At 45.0% G+C, this 18,970-nt stretch overlaps 2 protein-coding genes across 5 annotated transcripts; one reads left to right on the forward strand and one right to left on the reverse strand.

The window, feature by feature from the left end:
• Positions 1 to 1,142: 1,142 nt before the first annotated feature.
• On the reverse strand, positions 1,143 to 7,094 carry rmnd5b (required for meiotic nuclear division 5 homolog B). Of its 4 annotated transcripts, XM_053428427.1 has the most exons (11): positions 6,959 to 7,094; positions 5,336 to 5,518; positions 5,030 to 5,172; positions 4,811 to 4,948; positions 4,566 to 4,666; positions 4,022 to 4,188; positions 3,645 to 3,810; positions 3,362 to 3,464; positions 3,123 to 3,277; positions 2,580 to 2,664; positions 1,143 to 1,640 (listed from the first exon to the last, which is right to left on the reverse strand). In XM_053428427.1, exons 2-10 carry the CDS (start codon positions 5,472 to 5,474, stop codon positions 2,601 to 2,603), a joined length of 1,176 nt encoding a protein of 391 aa, XP_053284402.1. In that variant the 5' UTR covers positions 5,475 to 5,518; positions 6,959 to 7,094; the 3' UTR covers positions 1,143 to 1,640; positions 2,580 to 2,600. The 4 variants fall into 4 exon arrangements, with proteins under 4 accessions (XP_053284402.1, XP_053284401.1, XP_053284403.1 ...); XM_053428426.1 differs by lacking the exon at positions 1,143 to 1,640 and having other exon boundaries at positions 1,745 to 2,664; XM_053428428.1 differs by lacking the exon at positions 1,143 to 1,640 and having other exon boundaries at positions 1,745 to 2,664; positions 7,003 to 7,069.
• Positions 7,095 to 10,251: 3,157 nt separating this feature from the next.
• On the forward strand, positions 10,252 to 18,409 carry si:ch73-43g23.1 (serine/arginine repetitive matrix protein 2). The gene has a single exon (XM_053428399.1). The coding sequence runs from the start codon at positions 10,301 to 10,303 to the stop codon at positions 18,407 to 18,409; it is 8,109 nt and encodes a 2,702-aa protein (XP_053284374.1). The 5' UTR covers positions 10,252 to 10,300.
• The last annotated feature ends 561 nt before the right edge of the window (positions 18,410 to 18,970 follow it).

Genomic DNA, 18,970 nt, shown 5'->3' on the forward strand with positions numbered 1-18,970 from the left:
GCAGCACAGACGGCAGAGGGGTGGAAGGTCGGCTGAGATAGGAACACAGGAGGATCCCTGGTTGCTCAGGGGAATAAGCACTTCAATGGAAACCATCAGATGTATAAACCAGAACACAGCTTCAGAGATAACCTGGTAGCGGCAGGGATTTAGATTTTTTTTTTTTTTTTAAAAGGTGTTGCATGTGTTGTATTTATGGGTCTGCACAAGTGAGCATTTATATAGACATTGTGTGGAAAGTGTGAAGCAGCACAAGCAAGTGTTTTTTTAGGGTCTTGTTAACTGAATAGTTATGGGCTGTGTCTGACTCACGTCCTTCTACCTTGGCATTTAAAGCATTATATAAACTGGGGCTTAATATAACTGCACAGATCAGGAGAGGTTGAGTGACTTACTGAAGTGGGATGAGGAGAGATTCTTAGCAGACGCGTTATCACTCCGGAGGAGGACTGCAGCGCTGAACGGCGTCAGCAGGACTGCTCTTTATCTGATGAAGTGACAGTTGTTTAAAACTAATGAATTATTTATTAATACAAATGTGAAAACTTCCAATAGAAACCCCTGACTTGAGATTTAATAGACTCTGAGGCTGTAACTATACAAGTGTCAATAATGTAGCACTAGCGCCATCAAGTGGTGAAGATGGGAAAAAAGGGCAGAGCAGCTGTGGTCAAGTGAGTCATGGTAGGAGTAGTCCACCACCAAAGGCCAGTCCAAGCCTCCAAATCTGCATTGGAGTGTAAATTTTTTTATTTTCAGATGCAATTATATGAAACAGGGTCGAGGATAAATATTTACAATAAAGGCTGCATAACACACAAAAAGCAGGAAATGCAAACATTCGACAAAAACTTAACAGAATGTACGGAGCGCTAGCAGTCGATCCGAGGGAACACCCGAGAGAAGCGATGAATGACTGTAAACATAAGGGGGGGGGGGGGGGAAATGTATGTGGGAAACTAGAGTTCCACACGAAACAAACTTTAAACCAGGAGTCGTCTATCTTAAACTGCGACTTCAAACCAAGCGTAATGTTGCAATAGTCGATGTGAACCGTGCTGGTGCAGTGCTGGTTGAACACATTTGCCTCACTGGAGTGTGAGGGGACATCACCATTTTCAAGAGGACACCTGCACAATTAGTGTGAATCACCTAAACTGTATTGTACATCCAGAAGCCTCGCTTGTGACAACCTTTCCCAAAGTGTCGGCTTCACACATCACCAGTTGAATAATATATACAAACTCCCATTACACCCAATCTATCAGCCTCAATAGTGAAATGTGTAATGTTTCTTGTAACTGCCAGGTGTGGTATGAACCGTTACAATGAGCCCTGAGGAAATGTATAGATTTTTTTTTGTAATGCTTCATCTCTTCTGACTTCAACTCAAAGAAAAGGCAAACCTATGCAGCAGAGGCATTTTCTAAGTATATATCAAACAGCCACAAAGATCAGAGGACCCCCCCGTCCAAAACCCACCCACGACGAGTAAAGCTGAATCACAAGCCTACAGTCACTGCAAGTCAGACCGTACGGCTACTGTCACACACTTCACATCTCCAAGTCACATGGCGTGCAAGCTCAGGGAACACGATGCGGGGTCAGACTGAGGCGAAGGCGTGCTCCAACCATTAGCTCTGAAAGTTACACAGGAGAGTTGATTACACACGTGGCTCCTCAGTTTAATTTACTATTTTACATGAGCTGGTGCTGCCGGTTGCAATGAAAAATAGAAACGAAGCACATTTCACAGTAGTATATATATTTTTTGTTTCCTTTTTGTCATCGTTTGTTAAATACATACACAGAACAAGACACATGGCTTCTATAATGAGGGAGATCTTGCTGGTGCAGTCAGTCACAAAAAGAAAAGAAAAAAAAGCTGTTCCTCCATTGATGAGTTAGTTAATCGTTCCACTGATCAAATGGATACATCATCCGACTCTCCAGCTACGAGTGGCCTGTATTACATCATGGAGGAGTAATCGGTCAACAATCAAGACTTTGATTTCAGACCTCCACAGTCCTCCCTCGCCATCAAATAATAAACCTACTATACAGTTTGTTACTCTGTTGCTCTCATGTGTAACAGAAGTTTATTACCATCTTGAAGTCAAAATCTGCTTATCTATGCCTTTGCCCCCCACACACCCGTAGTCATTTCACTGCTTCCGTCAGGAAAAAAGAAAAAGAAAAAAGAAGCAGTCATCCAACTCAAGCAAACAAACACTATAAAGTATTACATATTTAAAAAGATAAGCCAATAACTCTGCAGGCATTTGCAAATGAGTTTCAATGAATGATCCTTTTTCAGAGGTGCTTCTTTGTCAGGATGCTCTCATGACTGAGAGACTCCTCACTCTACGACAGGTTGTAGTTCTCGCTGGAATCTGTGTACTACGCAAACTTGAGAGGGTCCGAGGTGGAAACGGGGCGGCCAAGGCTGTCCAGTGAAGCACTGGGGTAAAACCTTAATGCTTACAATAACAGGCCCGAGAGGCCAGGGGCAGAGGATAGTTGCCAGAGCAAAAAATGGCCCTGGAAATGTGAAGAGCTCCAGGGAACTTCATCCTTACTCGTGAGTAGAGTGAGCGGTATCAAAAGTAGATCTGCTTGGCATGTGACGGGTTCTGCTCCATGGGGCAGTACGGGCATTTCAACCTGAGGAGGAGATAAGGTACAGGATGTTAGAATCTTATACACTTTATATCACCTTTCCTAAAGCAATTTGGGATTCTCCAACTTAAGGTTGGTCTCAATGAAGAAATTGGTCGCCTCTTTTCTTATAACTTGATTTTTTAGGATGCGTTTGTGTTCTTGTCTCTTTAATGTGGTGTCTATATTTGTATATTTTTCTACAGTGTCGTCTAATAGTGGCTATTTCCTCTAATTTGAGTCACCTGCTCTGTCTATTTTGATAATGTGCCCATGATGTCACTTGACCTGTCACCTAATATCACCCAGGCCCATAAATGTCTTGTTCTTCCTTTGATTCTGGTTAGTCACCCTCATTGCCCTGCATTAGCCACTCTAACAGAGGTTTATAACTTTTTCCACATCAAGATTGCATTAGTTTATTTCCTTTTTGGCACAGGAAGCTAGCTGCATCTCGAACTTACTTTCCAGCGTTAGTCAGTTTGTTGAGGGCATCTCTGGAAATGACGTGGCCACAGATGAGCTTCATAGGAGGGTTGCTCTCTGAGGTCTGCTGCCGAAGGATTGGACAGGCGAAAACCGAGTGGTACCAGCATTTCTTCCCGAGGTCAATTTCGATCTAAATGAACAGACAGGGGTGAATTTAGCGAATGCTGAAAAAACAAGATAGTAAGGTCTTTGAGGTAATTCAGAAGAGACTCACAGGCAGCTCGTCTTTGTGTGTCCAGACTCCGCTGCACTGTCTCTGCTCTATCACCTGCTTGATGTTCATCAGCACTGGCAAAGCCATACAGCCTGATGCAAAACTGCAGAGAAATATCAAGCCAACAGGATAAAAAATGCTGCATAGTGACAATGCAGTAGTATTGTTTATGTTTCATCTGGACATTACAAAGAAAATTGACTAATTAACTGTTTCAACTTTAGTCTCGATTTTGGTATGACGGTAAAGATATTACAGGAGATCTGAGATGAGGGATTCATACCTAACACTAAGTGGAGACTCTACTGAGAGGCCCAGTAAAGCGCAGGCATCTCTGGTGAAGATGTTGCAGATCTCTGCCCACTGATTTGTCTCCAGCAGACTGCGGTACGGCGAGTTGTCGATGCCATGACGCAGATACACCAGACTGCCCATCAGGATCTGGATGTCTGAAGGGACAAACAAGTGTAGGGGTTGAAAATAGGGAAAATAATTAATATTTCATCATGAGGAAGGGTTTGTTATTGTGATTGCTATTCAACGAATACCAAATAATTTCTAGGGTCCTTAATTCTTAAAAAAAAACAGTTCAACAGGTCAAGCATCTTGCGTGGTTGTGTGAGGAACGTCACAGTGATTATGGCTCTATATGGCTCCTACCTCTCTGGTGCTGAGAGGCGAAGGGCTGAAAGTGCCTGGCGTACTGCAGGGCCTCCATTTGGTTGCCGATTCCTCCACTGAGCAGACTGATGAAGTACAAGCGGTGCAACTTGAACTCTAAACTGCTGTTTAGGTCCAGGAGGCGCTGCCGATTCGTCACAGCCCACCTCGGAAGACACAAACATGAAGTACAGTCAGATTTAAAGTCAATGGGTTGGTTAGGCGGATCATTCTAAAGTTAGTAATTTATAAGCATCACTATCATTGGTTTAATGTAATATATTTGACATTAAACAAGTATCAATCATAGATATAGAAATTCTGTAACTCTGTTAAACATCTAGAGTCCATGCCATAATTTGAGCTGACAAAAAAAGTATCATAGAATTTTTAAAACTACGAATGAAGTTATTTTGTCATTTTATGTCTCCCTTTTCTGAGACATAAAATATAGATTCAATAAACCTATACAGACTCATTTCTACATCTGAAGTGTGAGAAATCTGTTAAATTTCTTAACAAAGCAAACATAAAGAAAACATACTCTAGTGCCGGCCGGAGGTCCTGCATCCTCAGAGCTTCCAGGATCCTGTTCAGCTCCAGGAAAGGCTGTTTCATACTCATGTCTATAACTACACCAGACTCCTGGAAAATGACACAACTTATATCTTGAGAAAAACAGCGTCAACATTAAATTTAACTTGCGACATTCAGAAGGAGGTTATCGCACAGTCTTGCAGGTAAGTTTACACCAAACAACATGACATTAATAGTATCAGTGTTAATTACCTGACACAGATCCTCTGCGACACTGAGCATCCCTTGTCTGTACAGGTGCTCCACAATGGTCTCACTCAGGTATTTCTGTCTCTCTGGGGTGTCCCACACCGTCTCTGCCACCACAGCACTGATTTCTGCATCAAAATTCTGTAACGATGCATTTCAGAGATTTGTGTAACGAATGTGTTTGGTTATTAAGTTAATTATGAAGTCGTTGCCTGTCCTTACTCTGTCAATGGCTTTGCCCACTTTTGACACACTGCCATGGATGTCCTTATGTCGGGAGGCAAGCATCTGGACTGTTTCTTTGATATTCTTACAACACTGGGCCATAGTCTGAGACAAGACCGACAAGTCTGCATCTTGTACTCCTAAGAGAGAAAAGGGAGACATTTGCACCGTTTACAACAATATGTGTTGGTTTGGTTATGATGAACAAATAAATCCCCCAAAATTTGATTTAATGCATTCAACTTACAACCGTTGTATCAGTATTCAGTATTCAGTCACTGTATGTGCGCAAGATTTTCTTACCAAAAGCCACAAGCTGTCCTCGGATCTCACAGACACTGCGCAGGAGCTCGTCTAACCTCTCCTCAGACTGGTGGCCGTACATGACGAAGCGATGGAGCACTTTCTCCAGCTCCCGCTCCACACATGCACACTGTTCCATGATTAAGGCTGGAACACTCACACACACACACACAACACTGACACCTAGATTTAAGAGAAAAAAGGTTAATGGAATTAGCAGCATAACTCTACTGATGCAGGACTTTTGACATTTTTCAGTAGCTATCTGTTCAATAACAGTAGATCCGGTGATGCTTAGTACTTCTGGAACAGCATTACATATATTATATCCATTTTCATTGCAGACATGAATCTTCTAGCTCACACAATTTTAGGTTGATGTCTTCCAATTACTTGTCAAAGGTTACATGAGAAAGAAAAGCCAAAAATATTTACGTTAACAACTCAATGAGGTTATTTAAAAAAAAAATACTTGTAACGTACCTAATTACATTAAAAAATAAATCCTTCTTTGTAGTGATTCATGAAAAAAAAAAAACATACAGTCAAAGAATATCCTTGTCAGTAGAAAATAATTAAACAATTACTTGGTATAACACATCAGACAAAGGTTTGGTATTTCCCAACAACAATGTCCTCTCTCCAGCCCAGTCAATGTTTCAATCAGGCTCTAGATTGTGTTGTTATTGTTTTTTTCTTTACAGTTTATGTGGTTTGTAATTTGCTGCAACACAAAATAAAAACGTACGAATTCGTTCCATGGACCTGAATTTAGGATTAGGGATCCCATTGTGTCTAATACAGAGTTAAAGCCCATGTTGAAATGAACTGATATGTTATTGATAGCCTGACTGTCCCGCTGCTGCTGTCAGAAGCCCTGAGGTACAGTGATGCGTTTAAAGACCCTTGACAGTCGTTATTTTCAGCGGAGATAAGGAAAACACGAACTTATCCCTTCCTGCCCTGATTATAAGTTTGGCCTGGTGTGGCTCCACTAACAACCACCAAGGCCTCAACATAATGACAACCAGGCACACAGTGTACTCTGCGGCCTGGTGTTTACTAACGTGAGCCGCCGCTAGCGTCTCAAAGTTTGATGAAATCCCGAGGCAGAGAACGACAAATTGACCTGGGATTAAGTTCCCAGTTGTTATTACTGCCGTGTCATGTCAAAACTATGAATCGTTTCGGGCTCAGCTTTGCAGTTAACTCACCGTCTGTGAGCTCAACACGGAAAATGTCCACCTACGGCAACAACACAAACGCAAGCAGCACTGATGTTTCACCGATCAAACTCCACGTTACGTAGTTTTAGTAACCGCTACTAATGGTAGACTTGAAGTAGCACCAACCGCCGACAATATGTTTGTTTTTGACGCGCACATTGCGAATATTTAGCAACAGCAGAGCTAACATAAACAAACGCTATCACAGTCTCTGGCCACAAAAGCTCGCCATTGCTAGCGGCTAGTTAGCTAGTTGACGTTAGCAGCTGCTCCCTGACACGGTCCAAATTATTTCAGGAGAGAATGACAACCCGCTCATTTCGTATCATCCCAACATTTAAAACATCCCAAGCCGTTTAATTCATTTTTAAGATGTGGTGGAATAAAAAACACTCACCTGTCGTGCTGATTAGTTAGCAAACATTAGCTTTAGCCACTTGCCTGTAATGGCAACTCTTCACCAGCAGTTGTAATGCGGAACTTCCGCTGTCGCATTCAGCCTCAGCTGGAGGTTTCACAATAAAAGTCGTACTTCCTCCGGGACATTTAAGGCTAGTAGCTTTCATCACGATGTTTTTCTCACATGATGAAGTTTTGAAGCTGTGTCACAATCGAATCCCTGAATGTTGCAACAGGATACTGAAGCATTTGGGCAAAACGGACCTAATTGTTTAATATGAAGGATCGACTTTTCGGTGTAGTTTAACCTGTAACAAATGCAATGGAGCTTATTTGTAAATCAATACGAATTAATAAAAAAAATTACTTGCAATTACTAGTAGCATACTACTTCTACTAGCATAATAGTAGAAATTATTCTCGTCCACCAAAATTAGAATATAGCCAATATTTTTGGATTGTGTTGCTTGTCTAGTCTTTGCTCATGCAGATCATCACACCCTAAAAAAGCAACTAGGTCAGTTAGAAAATATAGAGTTTCAATGTGGTCCCATTTTTATATTCTTTGTGTTTGTCAAGAATACTAGCACCTAAATAACTCAGTCATGAGTCTGGACCCTTGTTGGGAGTCAACAACCCCAGACAGAGCCTCTGCAGGAAAAAGCAGCTGTGATGAATTTCTAAAAAGAAAGTCATGTTTATTTATCTTCACATACAAGGAGGTGTCACAGAACATAAGCATCCCCGCCAAAACTATGATTTAAAAGTATTGCATGTTTGTTCACTAATAGCTGCCCAGGCACAGCTTCTTGGTGTGTGTTGAGGGTGAGGCCTTTAGACTTGGAGCAGACTGGTGTGATCTAATCTCTCAGCGATGTAGACTAAAGCTCCCCATTGCTGAGGTGCTCATCATTCTTTCCCTGTGAGTCCTCCTCCAGTCTGCTGTGCTGCCATGACCACAGAGGTTCAAATTCATCAGCACCTCTGTACAGTTTAGTTTGCACTCTTTCATAACTCGCGTACCTATATCATGTATATACTATATGCATTTCATCCTCCGTAACCATTTGCAACTGCATTGTGCTCAAAGGCAATTGTTTTATACTTTTACACCATAGTAACCAAGTGATACCAATGTGTATTTACAAATCGCAATGAAATAGTGAAATGTTGTTTACTGTACACGCTTTAAATCCATCTTCTCTGCTCAGACTTCAGAGGGATGTTCATCCCCGCTTGTCATGCCATTCCAGCCCTCAGTGAAATCTGAAATTACTTACAAGACATTTTTGAAAGTGGATCTGGAGTCTATTAACATCAATTGATTTATAGAGAATGAATGGTGAAAAGATGTATGTAGCTGTTGAAAAGGTCTGCAAGTTTAAAGCCGTTGCAATAACCGCACCAAGGTCAGAGACTCATGTCCTGACAGCTACACCGACAATGTATGCACTCGTGACAATGTTAGACTCTTCAGAGAGAAGATTCGGCCAAATTACAAATGCATGATGACACAAATACCATAGCTTGTTTCCATACTACAGATGTAATATACCCACAGTGACAACTTTATGCAACATTCAGTCCGGGCTGCAATCGAAGATTTTCCATCGGCTTGTCATGAATGACTTCATGACTGATGATGAATGGTAATGTTATGAGGTGTTGGGTTAGGGAAAGAGGCCTAAACTCAGTACCATCAAACATGTTCAGACAGACTCAGTGTGGCGAAGAGAGTACTGTTATTCTCAATCATACAATAACTGTTGTGACCCTATTTGTTGTGACAGTTTTGATTTCTTGGTTTGTTGTGCGACAGTCAGTCAAGCTCAAGTGTGTAAAAATTTAAATTATATTTTGACTCTTGACAAAGAAGATATCCAGAAAATATGTGAGCGCCATAACATAGTTATGTAAGTGTTGCTACCTTTGGAGTTTTGCATGTGAGCTCTGTAAGTCGGGTGGTCTTTCTTAACCTTTGACCTGTTGTACCCCATTTACACCATAGCATTCACACCCTCACCCATACACACACATATACACACATGCATACATGTGTACAATAACTGTAGCGTTGAAGCGTTGATGCTTAATATAGCCTCTTAGTAGTGGTCAAGTGGACAATGTGTGGCTGCACTTTGAGTTTGGTATTTCCCCCTTCTTTCCCCACCACCGTGCCCAGCTAAAGCTATGGCTATCATGGCCCTGATAATATGGGTCTATATATAGAGGAGTCCTGTGACTGAGCCGGCCCTAAGTGTCAAATTCCAGGCACACTCATCCGTCCTGGCTGGATCAGCACCTGCTTCTAACTATAAACCCACCCACCCCCTGCGCTGCACCCCAGGCCAGCTCCCACTGAAAAGCCAATGCCAAACCAAACTCCAGTTTGGAGAAGAAAAAAGATCCTGGTTAGAGTCAGTGAGTGCTTACCCCGAGGCCAGCTCAGAAGGGAGGGGCAGAAATAGAGATGGGAGCATTGGAGGATGTAACATGTCTGAGCGAGATGCCCGTGTGGGCTTTTTCTATTCAAGTCTGATACATGGCAGCGTGGCACTGCCAGACTGAGCGGAGCTGCTCAGTCCTGGATTCTGCATATGCACTGAGATCTCGTAAACTTGGAGCGTGCTAGTGATTTTGAGAGGCAACTCACTGGATGACAGACGGACATTACAACACAGAGCAACTCAATGCCCATGGGAAAGATTCATCATTGGCCAAAGGTACGGTACCATTCATTCTGTCTCTCTCTACTTGTGCATTGAGCAGCTCTTCTTTCTCTTGTCAGCCTCTCACAAAAGCAACGTGGAGGGCAACGTGGAGATGTATGTACAGTATCTGGCAGAGAAAATAATGTAAGATTAATTTATCTCAAATTATAATGTAATTCAAATTTGAAATAAGATGCATTTATATTATTCTTATATATATAATAGTATCTTGATGATTAAACTTATGAACCTTTAAGCACATGTGGCAAAACACTAAATTTCTGGTATGTTACTTAAGTTTTGACAACTTTTAGTGAACATTGTATATGCTCTTCAGTTCATTCATTTCAGTTTGCCTGCTGCTGCTTTTTAAGGCATAGTGACAGAGTGAGTTATATTTATGTTCTGAACCCCTTTTGGGGGTTGAAGATATTATTTTACTGCTGGCAACTAAACAGAAACAGTTGTCTGCACCGTTGCCTGTCAAATGTTGCTCTTGGTTTATATGAATGAGATACACATCCTCCAGGTGACCATATCTTCTTTCCAGTCCAGGAACAGATCCCAGAGCAGACTCAGAGAGTGGAATGGACTGGCCACAGTGATAATTTGAATTTTGTGGACTAGCGATGGACAGCTGGACTCTTCAAGGAGACAGCTACTCCTTCCTGCGTAGTGCGCCCCGCACCTTTACCCTTTGCCATCGTGACGGCACCCCAAACCACGTAGAACTCTTTGACATCATCAACGTCCCCACTCAGCGCAGCGCCATCTCTGAGACCACTTGCCTGTGTGACATTTTCGGAGACGACTGTGAGTCGCCCTCCCTCTCAAGCAGCCCTGCTGTAGGGGCCTTTGTCCTTTCTAAGAGGGAGGTGGACGGGACAGCTGCTGCATCACCTCTGGTGGATGATCTGAATGACTCTGGCTCCTACCACACTGCACACGGCTCCAGTGAAGGAGAGGAGGGATTTGAAGATTCAAGAGAAAGGCTTTACAGCCCCCCGTTGCAGAGCCCGTCTTCAGAGAGGTGGCAGTCAGAAGGAGAGGGACTGAGTTCAGAGCTTCTAGACATCTCTGAGGACAGTAGCCCAAATTTAGAACGAAAAAGCAAATCACCAGTCCCTCAGCTTAGTAGAGCTAGCCCGCCACCTGAAGCCCTCAACACTGGTGAGAGAACACCCTTTCCTGGAGATAAACGCTCCTACACCATTATTCCAGAGGGGAGAACATCCCCCTCCTCTTCTTCTGCAGTGGAGATAAGACATTCACCGTCATCACCTACTCCAAGACAAAATCAGTTAGAGGCTGAACCAGAGAGACTCACTCCTGTTTTGAAAGACGCACACAACAGCCCTGCACAGCAATTCTTAAATCCTAGTCCGTGCTCTGAGCCGAGGACCTGTGTCAGCTCAGCCTCCACTGAATCAGTGAATACCCAGTCTTCACTTGACTTCAGGGTGACACAAAACTCACCTCATCCGAGGAACGAACAAAGCAGTCCCTTGCCTGAGTCCACACCCGAACATTTTTCGCTAGATTTTACACAGTCAGCCTTTGAATCTAAAGCCAATCTTTCATCTCCAATACCTGGATCCAGTAGTACAGAGTCCCATTCAAGAGAAACTTCAGTCACTACTGAGCTGAAGAATAAGCAATACTCCCCCGATACTCAAGCATCATCTCCTTTTCTTGAGCTTTGTAGGAGGGTTTCCCTGCCTGATCTTTTCAGCAGAGGCTACACACCAGATATAGAAGAGCATCCCCAATCTCCAGAGCTGATTTTAAATACTTCATCTGCAGAAAGAGACGCCACAACTACACCTGAGAGGCCAAAAACAGGGTTATCATTTGAAGGAGGCAGCACTGTTTCTACACCTGCTCCACGATACACACCTCCCTCACCTGTCATTTCAGTAACAACGTCTCCTGAGCTGGTGGAGACCAGTGTCTCACCTGAATTAAGACACACGGCTCCCTCACCTGGCTTGCTCAGTGCTGCCTCTCCGGTTACCAGAGGGACGAGATCTCCCTCCCCTGTCCCCTCACCGAAAATAAGATCCACTTCAACGCCTTCTGAGAACAGGAGCCAGGTTTCCTCACCTGTGGTAAGTTATACATTATCTCCATCACCTGGAGCTAGGAGCTTCTGCTCTCCTGTAGAGCACAGACACACCGCTCCTTCACCTGAAATCAGGATAACAGCCTCCTCACCTGAGCTTCTCTCTTACTCTGCCTCATCAAGAAGCCTCGACTCATCCCCTCACATCACAGGGATTTCTTACAGCATTGTTCAGCCAGAGGAGAGGGACACACCCCCTTTTCCTGAGCTCTCTCGTCTCTCCACCCCTGAGCCTCACAGGACACTTGTGTCCCCAGAGGCAAGAAGCCGTACTCACAGCAGAGGCAGTGTACAGAGCAGCACAGCAGGGTCCACTGGTACACCACGACACTCGCCTAATACATCAGGCTTCACAAACTCTGTCCTGCAGCCTGAAATTACTTTGTCATATCAACCCAGGTACCACACACCTTCACCTCAGCCACAGCAACAGACTCCAACACCTGAGCCAGGATATCAAACCCCTTCATCTCAAAAGCATCAAAGTCCCTCACCTCAGCATCTCCAAGGTAAAGAGCTATCACTTGTTTCCCCCTCTCCTGAGCAGAGATCACCAGCAACCCTATTCGCAGAGTACCGCTCTCAGTATACACAGCCTACTACTCCTCTGACAAACACACCAGAGTTCGTGAAAGAGTCCTCTTCAGGGGATATTACAGAAATACAGTACCCCACACATTCGTCAAAAGACGTGTCGCCCTTGTTTGAATTAGACAAAGGAGTCACAGCATTTCTTCCTGAAATCAAAAGCAGTTCGCCAGTGGTCATAGTTAGTTCACCTGTATTTCCTTCACCTTTCTTAGCAGAGGACAAGATAGCGAGTTCATTTAAGCAACAAAGCACAGAGATAGAAGGACAAACAAAGGAACTAAACATTCAAGATAACTTGAGTTTAGTCTCCTTCTCTGAGGAAAAGCAAGACTTGAGCTATAATTTTTTTCCTAAGGAAGACTGTTCTAATAGTCCAACAATTGAAATCAAGTCTCATTCCCCTAATGTTGTAGTCTCGAAGGACAGGAGCCCAATTATTTCACCTGTCCACAGGGCTACATCCATCTCACCTGTGCAGAGACTGAAAAAACCACAGCCTCCAATCACGTCTCGTTCACCAAATTCTGAAAAGAGCAGTTTCTTGAAATCATCTTGTACACCTGAGCTTTCAAGAAGACATCCATCAACAAAAGTTAGACGTGAAAACAGAGAGAGTATCACCGAGAACATGGCCCATCGTGCGCACAGAAGAAGGACGCCCTCTCCACCACTCACCAGGTTTACACCTGTTCACATCATAGCCCCTGAGAAACCATACCGACAGTGGCAGAACAGAAGCCACAGCCCCTCTCAGGTTGTAGCATCCTCACTTAGTGGTAATTTGAATACAGCGGTGACAAACAGGGAAAACCCCAATGTTGCCCCAGGTGACAATAATAGCCAGGCCTACTGTGGAAGAGGAGGGCCATTGGAGATGGATAGGGAAATGCATCTGGAGGAGGAGAGAGCAGTAGTTAGGGAGAGGCAAAGGGATAGGGAGATGAAGAGAGAGAGAAAGAGGGAGGAGCACGTCCCTGAAAAGGGGGAGGGGTGGCAGGGGGACGCCAGTTACAGAGGGGAACAGGTTGAGCTGTCATTCAATGCCAGGAATAGAAAAGGGCCTGTGAGTCGCAGTGCAGCTCCCACAAGCAGAGAGACCCGTCAGGGACTGCCAACAGTGCATTCCTGTTCAGAGAGCTTACTTGCCACCAGACAGCTACAGCAACAACAGAGTCTCCTGAGACTTTCCTCCCAACAGGACCCCAGAGGTGGTGGTCCAGGCAGACGGCTTCAACCTCCTACACACCAGGACAAAAAAAGTGCTCTAGGACGCACAGCTGCAAGCAGACCCTGCAGGAGTTCCAGCTCCAGCATGGGAAGTGAGCTGGATGAAGCAGATGATGAGGTAAAATGGTTCACAGACTCGGCTTTCCGCAGCCTGTCAAGTCCTGAGGTAGATTACCTTGACATGTACAACTCCAGCCACCGTTCATCAACCAACATTTCTCAACCATCTACCCAGGAAAGCCCCGCCGGGGTAAATCCCACCTGGCAGGCATATGCTGACTTCAGGGGTTCTGCTCCAAAACTGGACAATGATGAACTCTCCTTCCAGCAATCATCTGCGTACTACTCAGATGGACTAGATCCATCAAGGCGCTATGAGCTGGGCAGCTTTGAATGCGTAGATGTGTCTCTTGAAAGAAACGACATCAGGAAGGTGAGAAGAGGAGTTCCAAAGAGACAGATCCAGTTGATGAGAAAGAATAATTCTGACGGGAAGCAGGATGAGAGTAGTGAAAATAGTAGTCCTGGAATACCTGTCATGGTGGAAAGCCCGTCTCTAGAGAGTCACACCAGAGAGACACTCATGAGACAACACAGTACACCAGCGGTAACACAAGATCGCTACCGCTCTGAGTGCAGCCCTGAGCCCAATCCAAAAAATGAGAGAAGATTAAAGCTCCAGAAATCTGCCTCACTGGATGAAACATGCTCTAAAACCAAGTTGGCCACCTGTCTAATTAAGAGTGTGTTGTCCAAGAAGATGCAATGTGTTGACAAAGAATCTGATGACCAAGCAGAAGATGTGAGCCCAGCTTTTGATGAAAACAGCCCACCAACAGAGAGCACAATACAGAAAGTATCCCCAAATCCTGACAGGCATAATCTTAGTTCCACGCCTCTGTCAGATTATGGTCTCTCACCTGAGTGTCTTCCTTTGAGAGGAGAATCAAGCACAAAGGACGAAGCCAAATCACTGAAAAGCTTTGGAATGAGAACCAGTAACAGGCCAAGTTCATCCAGCAGCAGCAGAAGTGTCAATTTATCTCAGACTGACAGTGAAGATGCTGATTCTCAGAGCAGGAATGCAACGGCCTTAAGATCTGACATGAGATCAGAATTGAAAGTTCCATTTGATAGTAAAATGTCCAGAAATGGAGTACGGCGAGCAGATGGCATACAAATCTGGGACGAAAGGGAGGGTGGTGACTCAGCAAATTTCGCTTCCGGGAACACAGGAGCTGCTTTTGCTACTGGAGCTGGCAGCAGGCAGGCCTGGATGACAAACAGAGACCAGGAATGTGAAAACACAGAGGACCATAAACAACTGCAGGAGGGGGACGAGGCTGCATGCACTTCAAGACCACAACAGCTTAAACTCAGAGCTGTGGAGAAAAAGAAAACCTCTCTAAATGTCTGCCTTACACCTGAGGTAGAAAACAAACTTCAGGCTCCTTTACTGGATATAACTAACAGGGTAAAGGAGGATAGGGCAGAGACTAGTCTGCCTGAGAAAACAGAAGAAGATGAAGGAAATGCCAATAATAAAATTAAGGCCCCCATACACAAAGTTAGAGACGTGAGGCAGCTTGTAAAAAATACTTATAATCTGTCTTTCAAGGCACCATCACATGTGAATGACGAAAAGATGGAAACTTTTATTGAGGAAAGGAGGGAGGAAGTAAAAGAGAAGAGGAGGAAAGACGTCATTGCAGGGAACGAGCATGGAGTAAGCCAAGAAATTAGGATGGAAGAAAGGGAAGAGGCATACAGGGTGGAGAGGGAAGAGGAAAAGAAAGAGGAGGTAAAAGATTCAAAACTGCTAACCTTTCCTCCACCTCTTCAAAGCAAAGCAAAGCCTCTGCATCGTCCTCAGCCAATGCAAATAGAATACAAGGCTGTTTGCTGGAAAGAAGACAAATATAAAATGTCATGCAGCAAGAAAGCAAACCCAGATGACAAACCTCGGGCTTCTCCAGAACGTGTCACTGAGGTGAGCAGAGAATCACAACGAGAGAAAAACATGATAGGAGACACAACAAATGTCAAATCCTGTCAACATGGTCTAAAAAAGGCAGCAGAGACACAAGAGGCTGTGGCAGAAATGCACAAAATGCCAGACAAAGCGGTGGAACCTATTGTTGTGACCACTGACAGAAAACCTCCCCTGCTCGGAAGCCTTCCCAAACCGCCCAGTAAGGAAAGAGAGGTGTCCACTGCTGTGGTGTTAATAAGAGAGGGATCCACAACATCTGCATCTCCAGTGCAGGAAAAGATTCCCACCCCAATCCAAGTCCCTGCTCCTTCACTTTCACCTGGGCCCACCACCCCTGGCAGAAGTGGCCACTCAGTCTCCTTGTTATTGAAGGAGAAAGGCTACCAAGCTGATATTGGAGCAGTGGTGGGGAGCGATGTTCAGAATTCTGCTGGAGGGAAAGGGCCGCCCCGTAAGCATGTAAACTGCATGGAGATCCCCCTTCAGACCACCCTGTCTTCAGATGGTGGGAGAGGCGAGTCTCAAAGAGAGAGGACGTTCTCCTCATCCTCCACCACGTCTGGCCTCTCATCAGTGTCTGAAAACATAGACACGCTTTCAAATACCATAGAAGCTGAGGTAGTTAAAATGAAACCTCCAAGCGGAGATGTAGGAAAACAAAAAAGCACTCCTCCATCACTGAGGTATTCGCAGGAGCAAACGCCATATCTCAGCAAACAGAAGGATGTAGGAGATTTTGAAGCAGTGAAAAGACTAGATCCTACCTTCCCCCCGAGGTCCCCCGCAATAAGGAGATTCAGACCACAGCCAATTGAGGTGAAGTCACTGTCTACAGAAACACAGAAACAGGAGATGCCAACAAACACCACGGTTAACAATAGACTTCAAACCATTGAAGTTAAATCCATAGCTAAGAATTCTGCAAAGCCAATTGTGCCTCCAAAACCAAGTTGCAAATTTAAACCTGCTGATGTAGGAGCAACGCCAAATGAAGCACAGAGACCATCAATAACATCGACTGTGAAACCACAAGTTGAAGAGAGGCCTCAGACAATAGTGGTGTCCTCACCAACTATCTATAGAAAGATCTCCAATGACTCCACAGCAACATCAAACTATACACGAAAACTGGCTGTGTCTGCAGTGTCCAGCCTCAAACCTCCACCAAGCAAAACAACAGCAACCACCATTTCCAATCTCTCAAACCAGTCGACAGCACCACCAGAAGCATATAATGACAGAGGACAACAACAACAACCTGCTGCCTTGCCTCAAAGCTCCAGATACATTCAGAGACCTACAACCTTAGCTCAAACATCAACCACCAGTCCTGATTTAACCTCAGCTCCAGGTCCAATTTCTGAACTGATGCCAAGCCAAATCCCTGGACCTACCTCAGCTGGAGCCAACCAGCCAAGCCAACCAGCTGTTGTGAATCCAGACAGCCAACCAGTTCATCCTAGGATGGCATGCCCTCATGAACAAACTATGCCGGCTACTTCAAACAATGTGAAACACCCCGCTGCTGTTCAGATGACACATGTTCCAGGATACACACGCCAATCGTACCGCAGAACACTGTCTGGCGAGCGTCCCAACAGAGCAGATGACCTACGTTTTTATGCCTCGGATGATCCTCCAAGCTACGATGAAAGAGAAAGCTTCAGTCCCCTCATGCTCCCCGATCTGAGCCTCAGGAGGTCAAATCGCTATCAGCCTTCCTCCCATCATCCTCCCTGCTCCTGCACAGCCGGCTGCCCTTCCCACCCTGGTTTCACAGCTCCTCACCATCACCGCAGCCCTCACAACCTCACGCCCCCTACCCCTCCACACTCTCCGGGCCAGGCACTGCCTTACCAGGGGCCACAGCCCCCTCTTCGCCCCCACCAGTTCAGACCTGACCCTCTGCCAAGGAGCTACCAGCCCAGTTCCCCCAAATCAAGTCCTCTTGGTCCAGGCCAGCCACCTACCCAGTACCAGCCTCTCCACCAGCCTCCTCCCTGCCCTACCCACCCATCACTCATGCAGGCCTGCACTGCTGATCGGCCACTTCAACCACCGCAGCATATTGACCTCAGACGAGGCCCTATGCACAGGTCCTCCCAGCAGCAACCACCAGGCATGGCTGGGGCTCCTTACAGTGATCCTGGCCACAACCACTCACCTGGCCTCTCTACTATGGATCCCCAGTACTTGTGTGGTCCTCAAAGCCTGGGGCCTTCCTATGGCTCTGATTACGGGGGTGACAGCTCTAGTTTGTACTCCGAGAGCAGCTATGGACAAGCACCTCGGAGAGTGCTCCTAGATCCTGAGACTGGGAAGTACTTTTATATCGAGGTGCCTGTGCAGCCCCTAAGGAAAATGTTGTTTGACCCAGAGACTGGCCAGTATGTAGAGGTGCTCATACCACAGCAAGCAATGTCCCATTCAGGCCTGTATCCTCCATCAGCAGCCTCTTACCCATCTCTCCACAATCCCAACATGTACGCCCCTGCTCCCCAGTACATGCCCTATGCAGCTCCTCCTCCCCCAGCTCACTCCCAGACTCAGCCGCAGCCACCTCGCTATCCCGAGGCCTCTGCTGAAGCAACCATGCATCCAGGTGGGCCTGGGGTCAGCTATAGAAACCGCTCTGGTCAGGGGTCTAAGTCAGATTCCCAGAACCATCCACCATTGGACCAGAACTACCTGGAGAGTATGTATTACGTCCCGACAGGGATGAATGCGAGCCCCAATCCCACCCCACCAGACTATTACCACAAACATCCCCCCAACCTTCCCCCAACAGGGGGGAAAAGGTCTTGAAATAGAGGATAGAGGCCGCCTTCCTGGAGCCTGTTGGTTTTAAATACTCAGTATATAAAGGGGGTGTCTAATGTTAGCCTGCACTGTTATTTGAGTTTTCACATTGCAACTGAAGACTGCGATTCTTTGTTTGTTGTTTATTTGCTGCTGCTTGTTCTGTGCTCGGCTGCTTTAATCAAAAGAAATAGATTTGAATACAAGAGTAAGTGTAAAGCAAGTAAGTGATTATTACTGCCTATCCTCAAAATGGTCTATAACGATTTGTTGTCATTTTTGATACAGGGTAAGAACAGCACACTGTTACTTCACCAGTAAAGCACAGTTGCTATAAATCAAAAGGTTTAATAATTAACTGATGCATGTACTTTCATAACAAATATCTCCAAAAAACTTGAAAATACTGTTTTAAAAGAACCTCATATTTATTTTATTATTGTTTTTCTCTAATATTGAATGAGTGAGTTTGTGCAAAATGTGTCTGCAACAACAACAATGCTAATAAAATTTGTCACTTTACGCATGGCTCCTTTTTCTTGTTTAATGTGAAACATTGTATCTGTG

This window comes from Pleuronectes platessa, chromosome 8 (assembly GCF_947347685.1).
Source record: "Pleuronectes platessa chromosome 8, fPlePla1.1, whole genome shotgun sequence".
Lineage (NCBI taxonomy): Eukaryota > Metazoa > Chordata > Actinopteri > Pleuronectiformes > Pleuronectidae > Pleuronectes > Pleuronectes platessa.

What these genes read in the sequence shown, in the direction of transcription:
- rmnd5b (XM_053428427.1), bottom strand. Translation starts at nt 5,474, where the DNA reads ATGGAACAGTGTGCATGTGTGGAGCGGGAGCTGGAGAAAGTGCTCCAT. An exon ending in AGGACAGCTTGTGGCTTTTG is followed by an intron (nt 5,173 to 5,335) that starts GTAAGAAAATCT and finishes TTTCTCTCTTAG; the next exon opens with GAGTACAAGATGCAGACTTG. An exon ending in GAGTCTCCACTTAGTGTTAG is followed by an intron (nt 3,465 to 3,644) that starts GTATGAATCCCT and finishes ATTTCTCTGCAG; the next exon opens with TTTTGCATCAGGCTGTATGG.
- si:ch73-43g23.1 (XM_053428399.1), top strand. Translation starts at nt 10,301, where the DNA reads ATGGACAGCTGGACTCTTCAAGGAGACAGCTACTCCTTCCTGCGTAGT.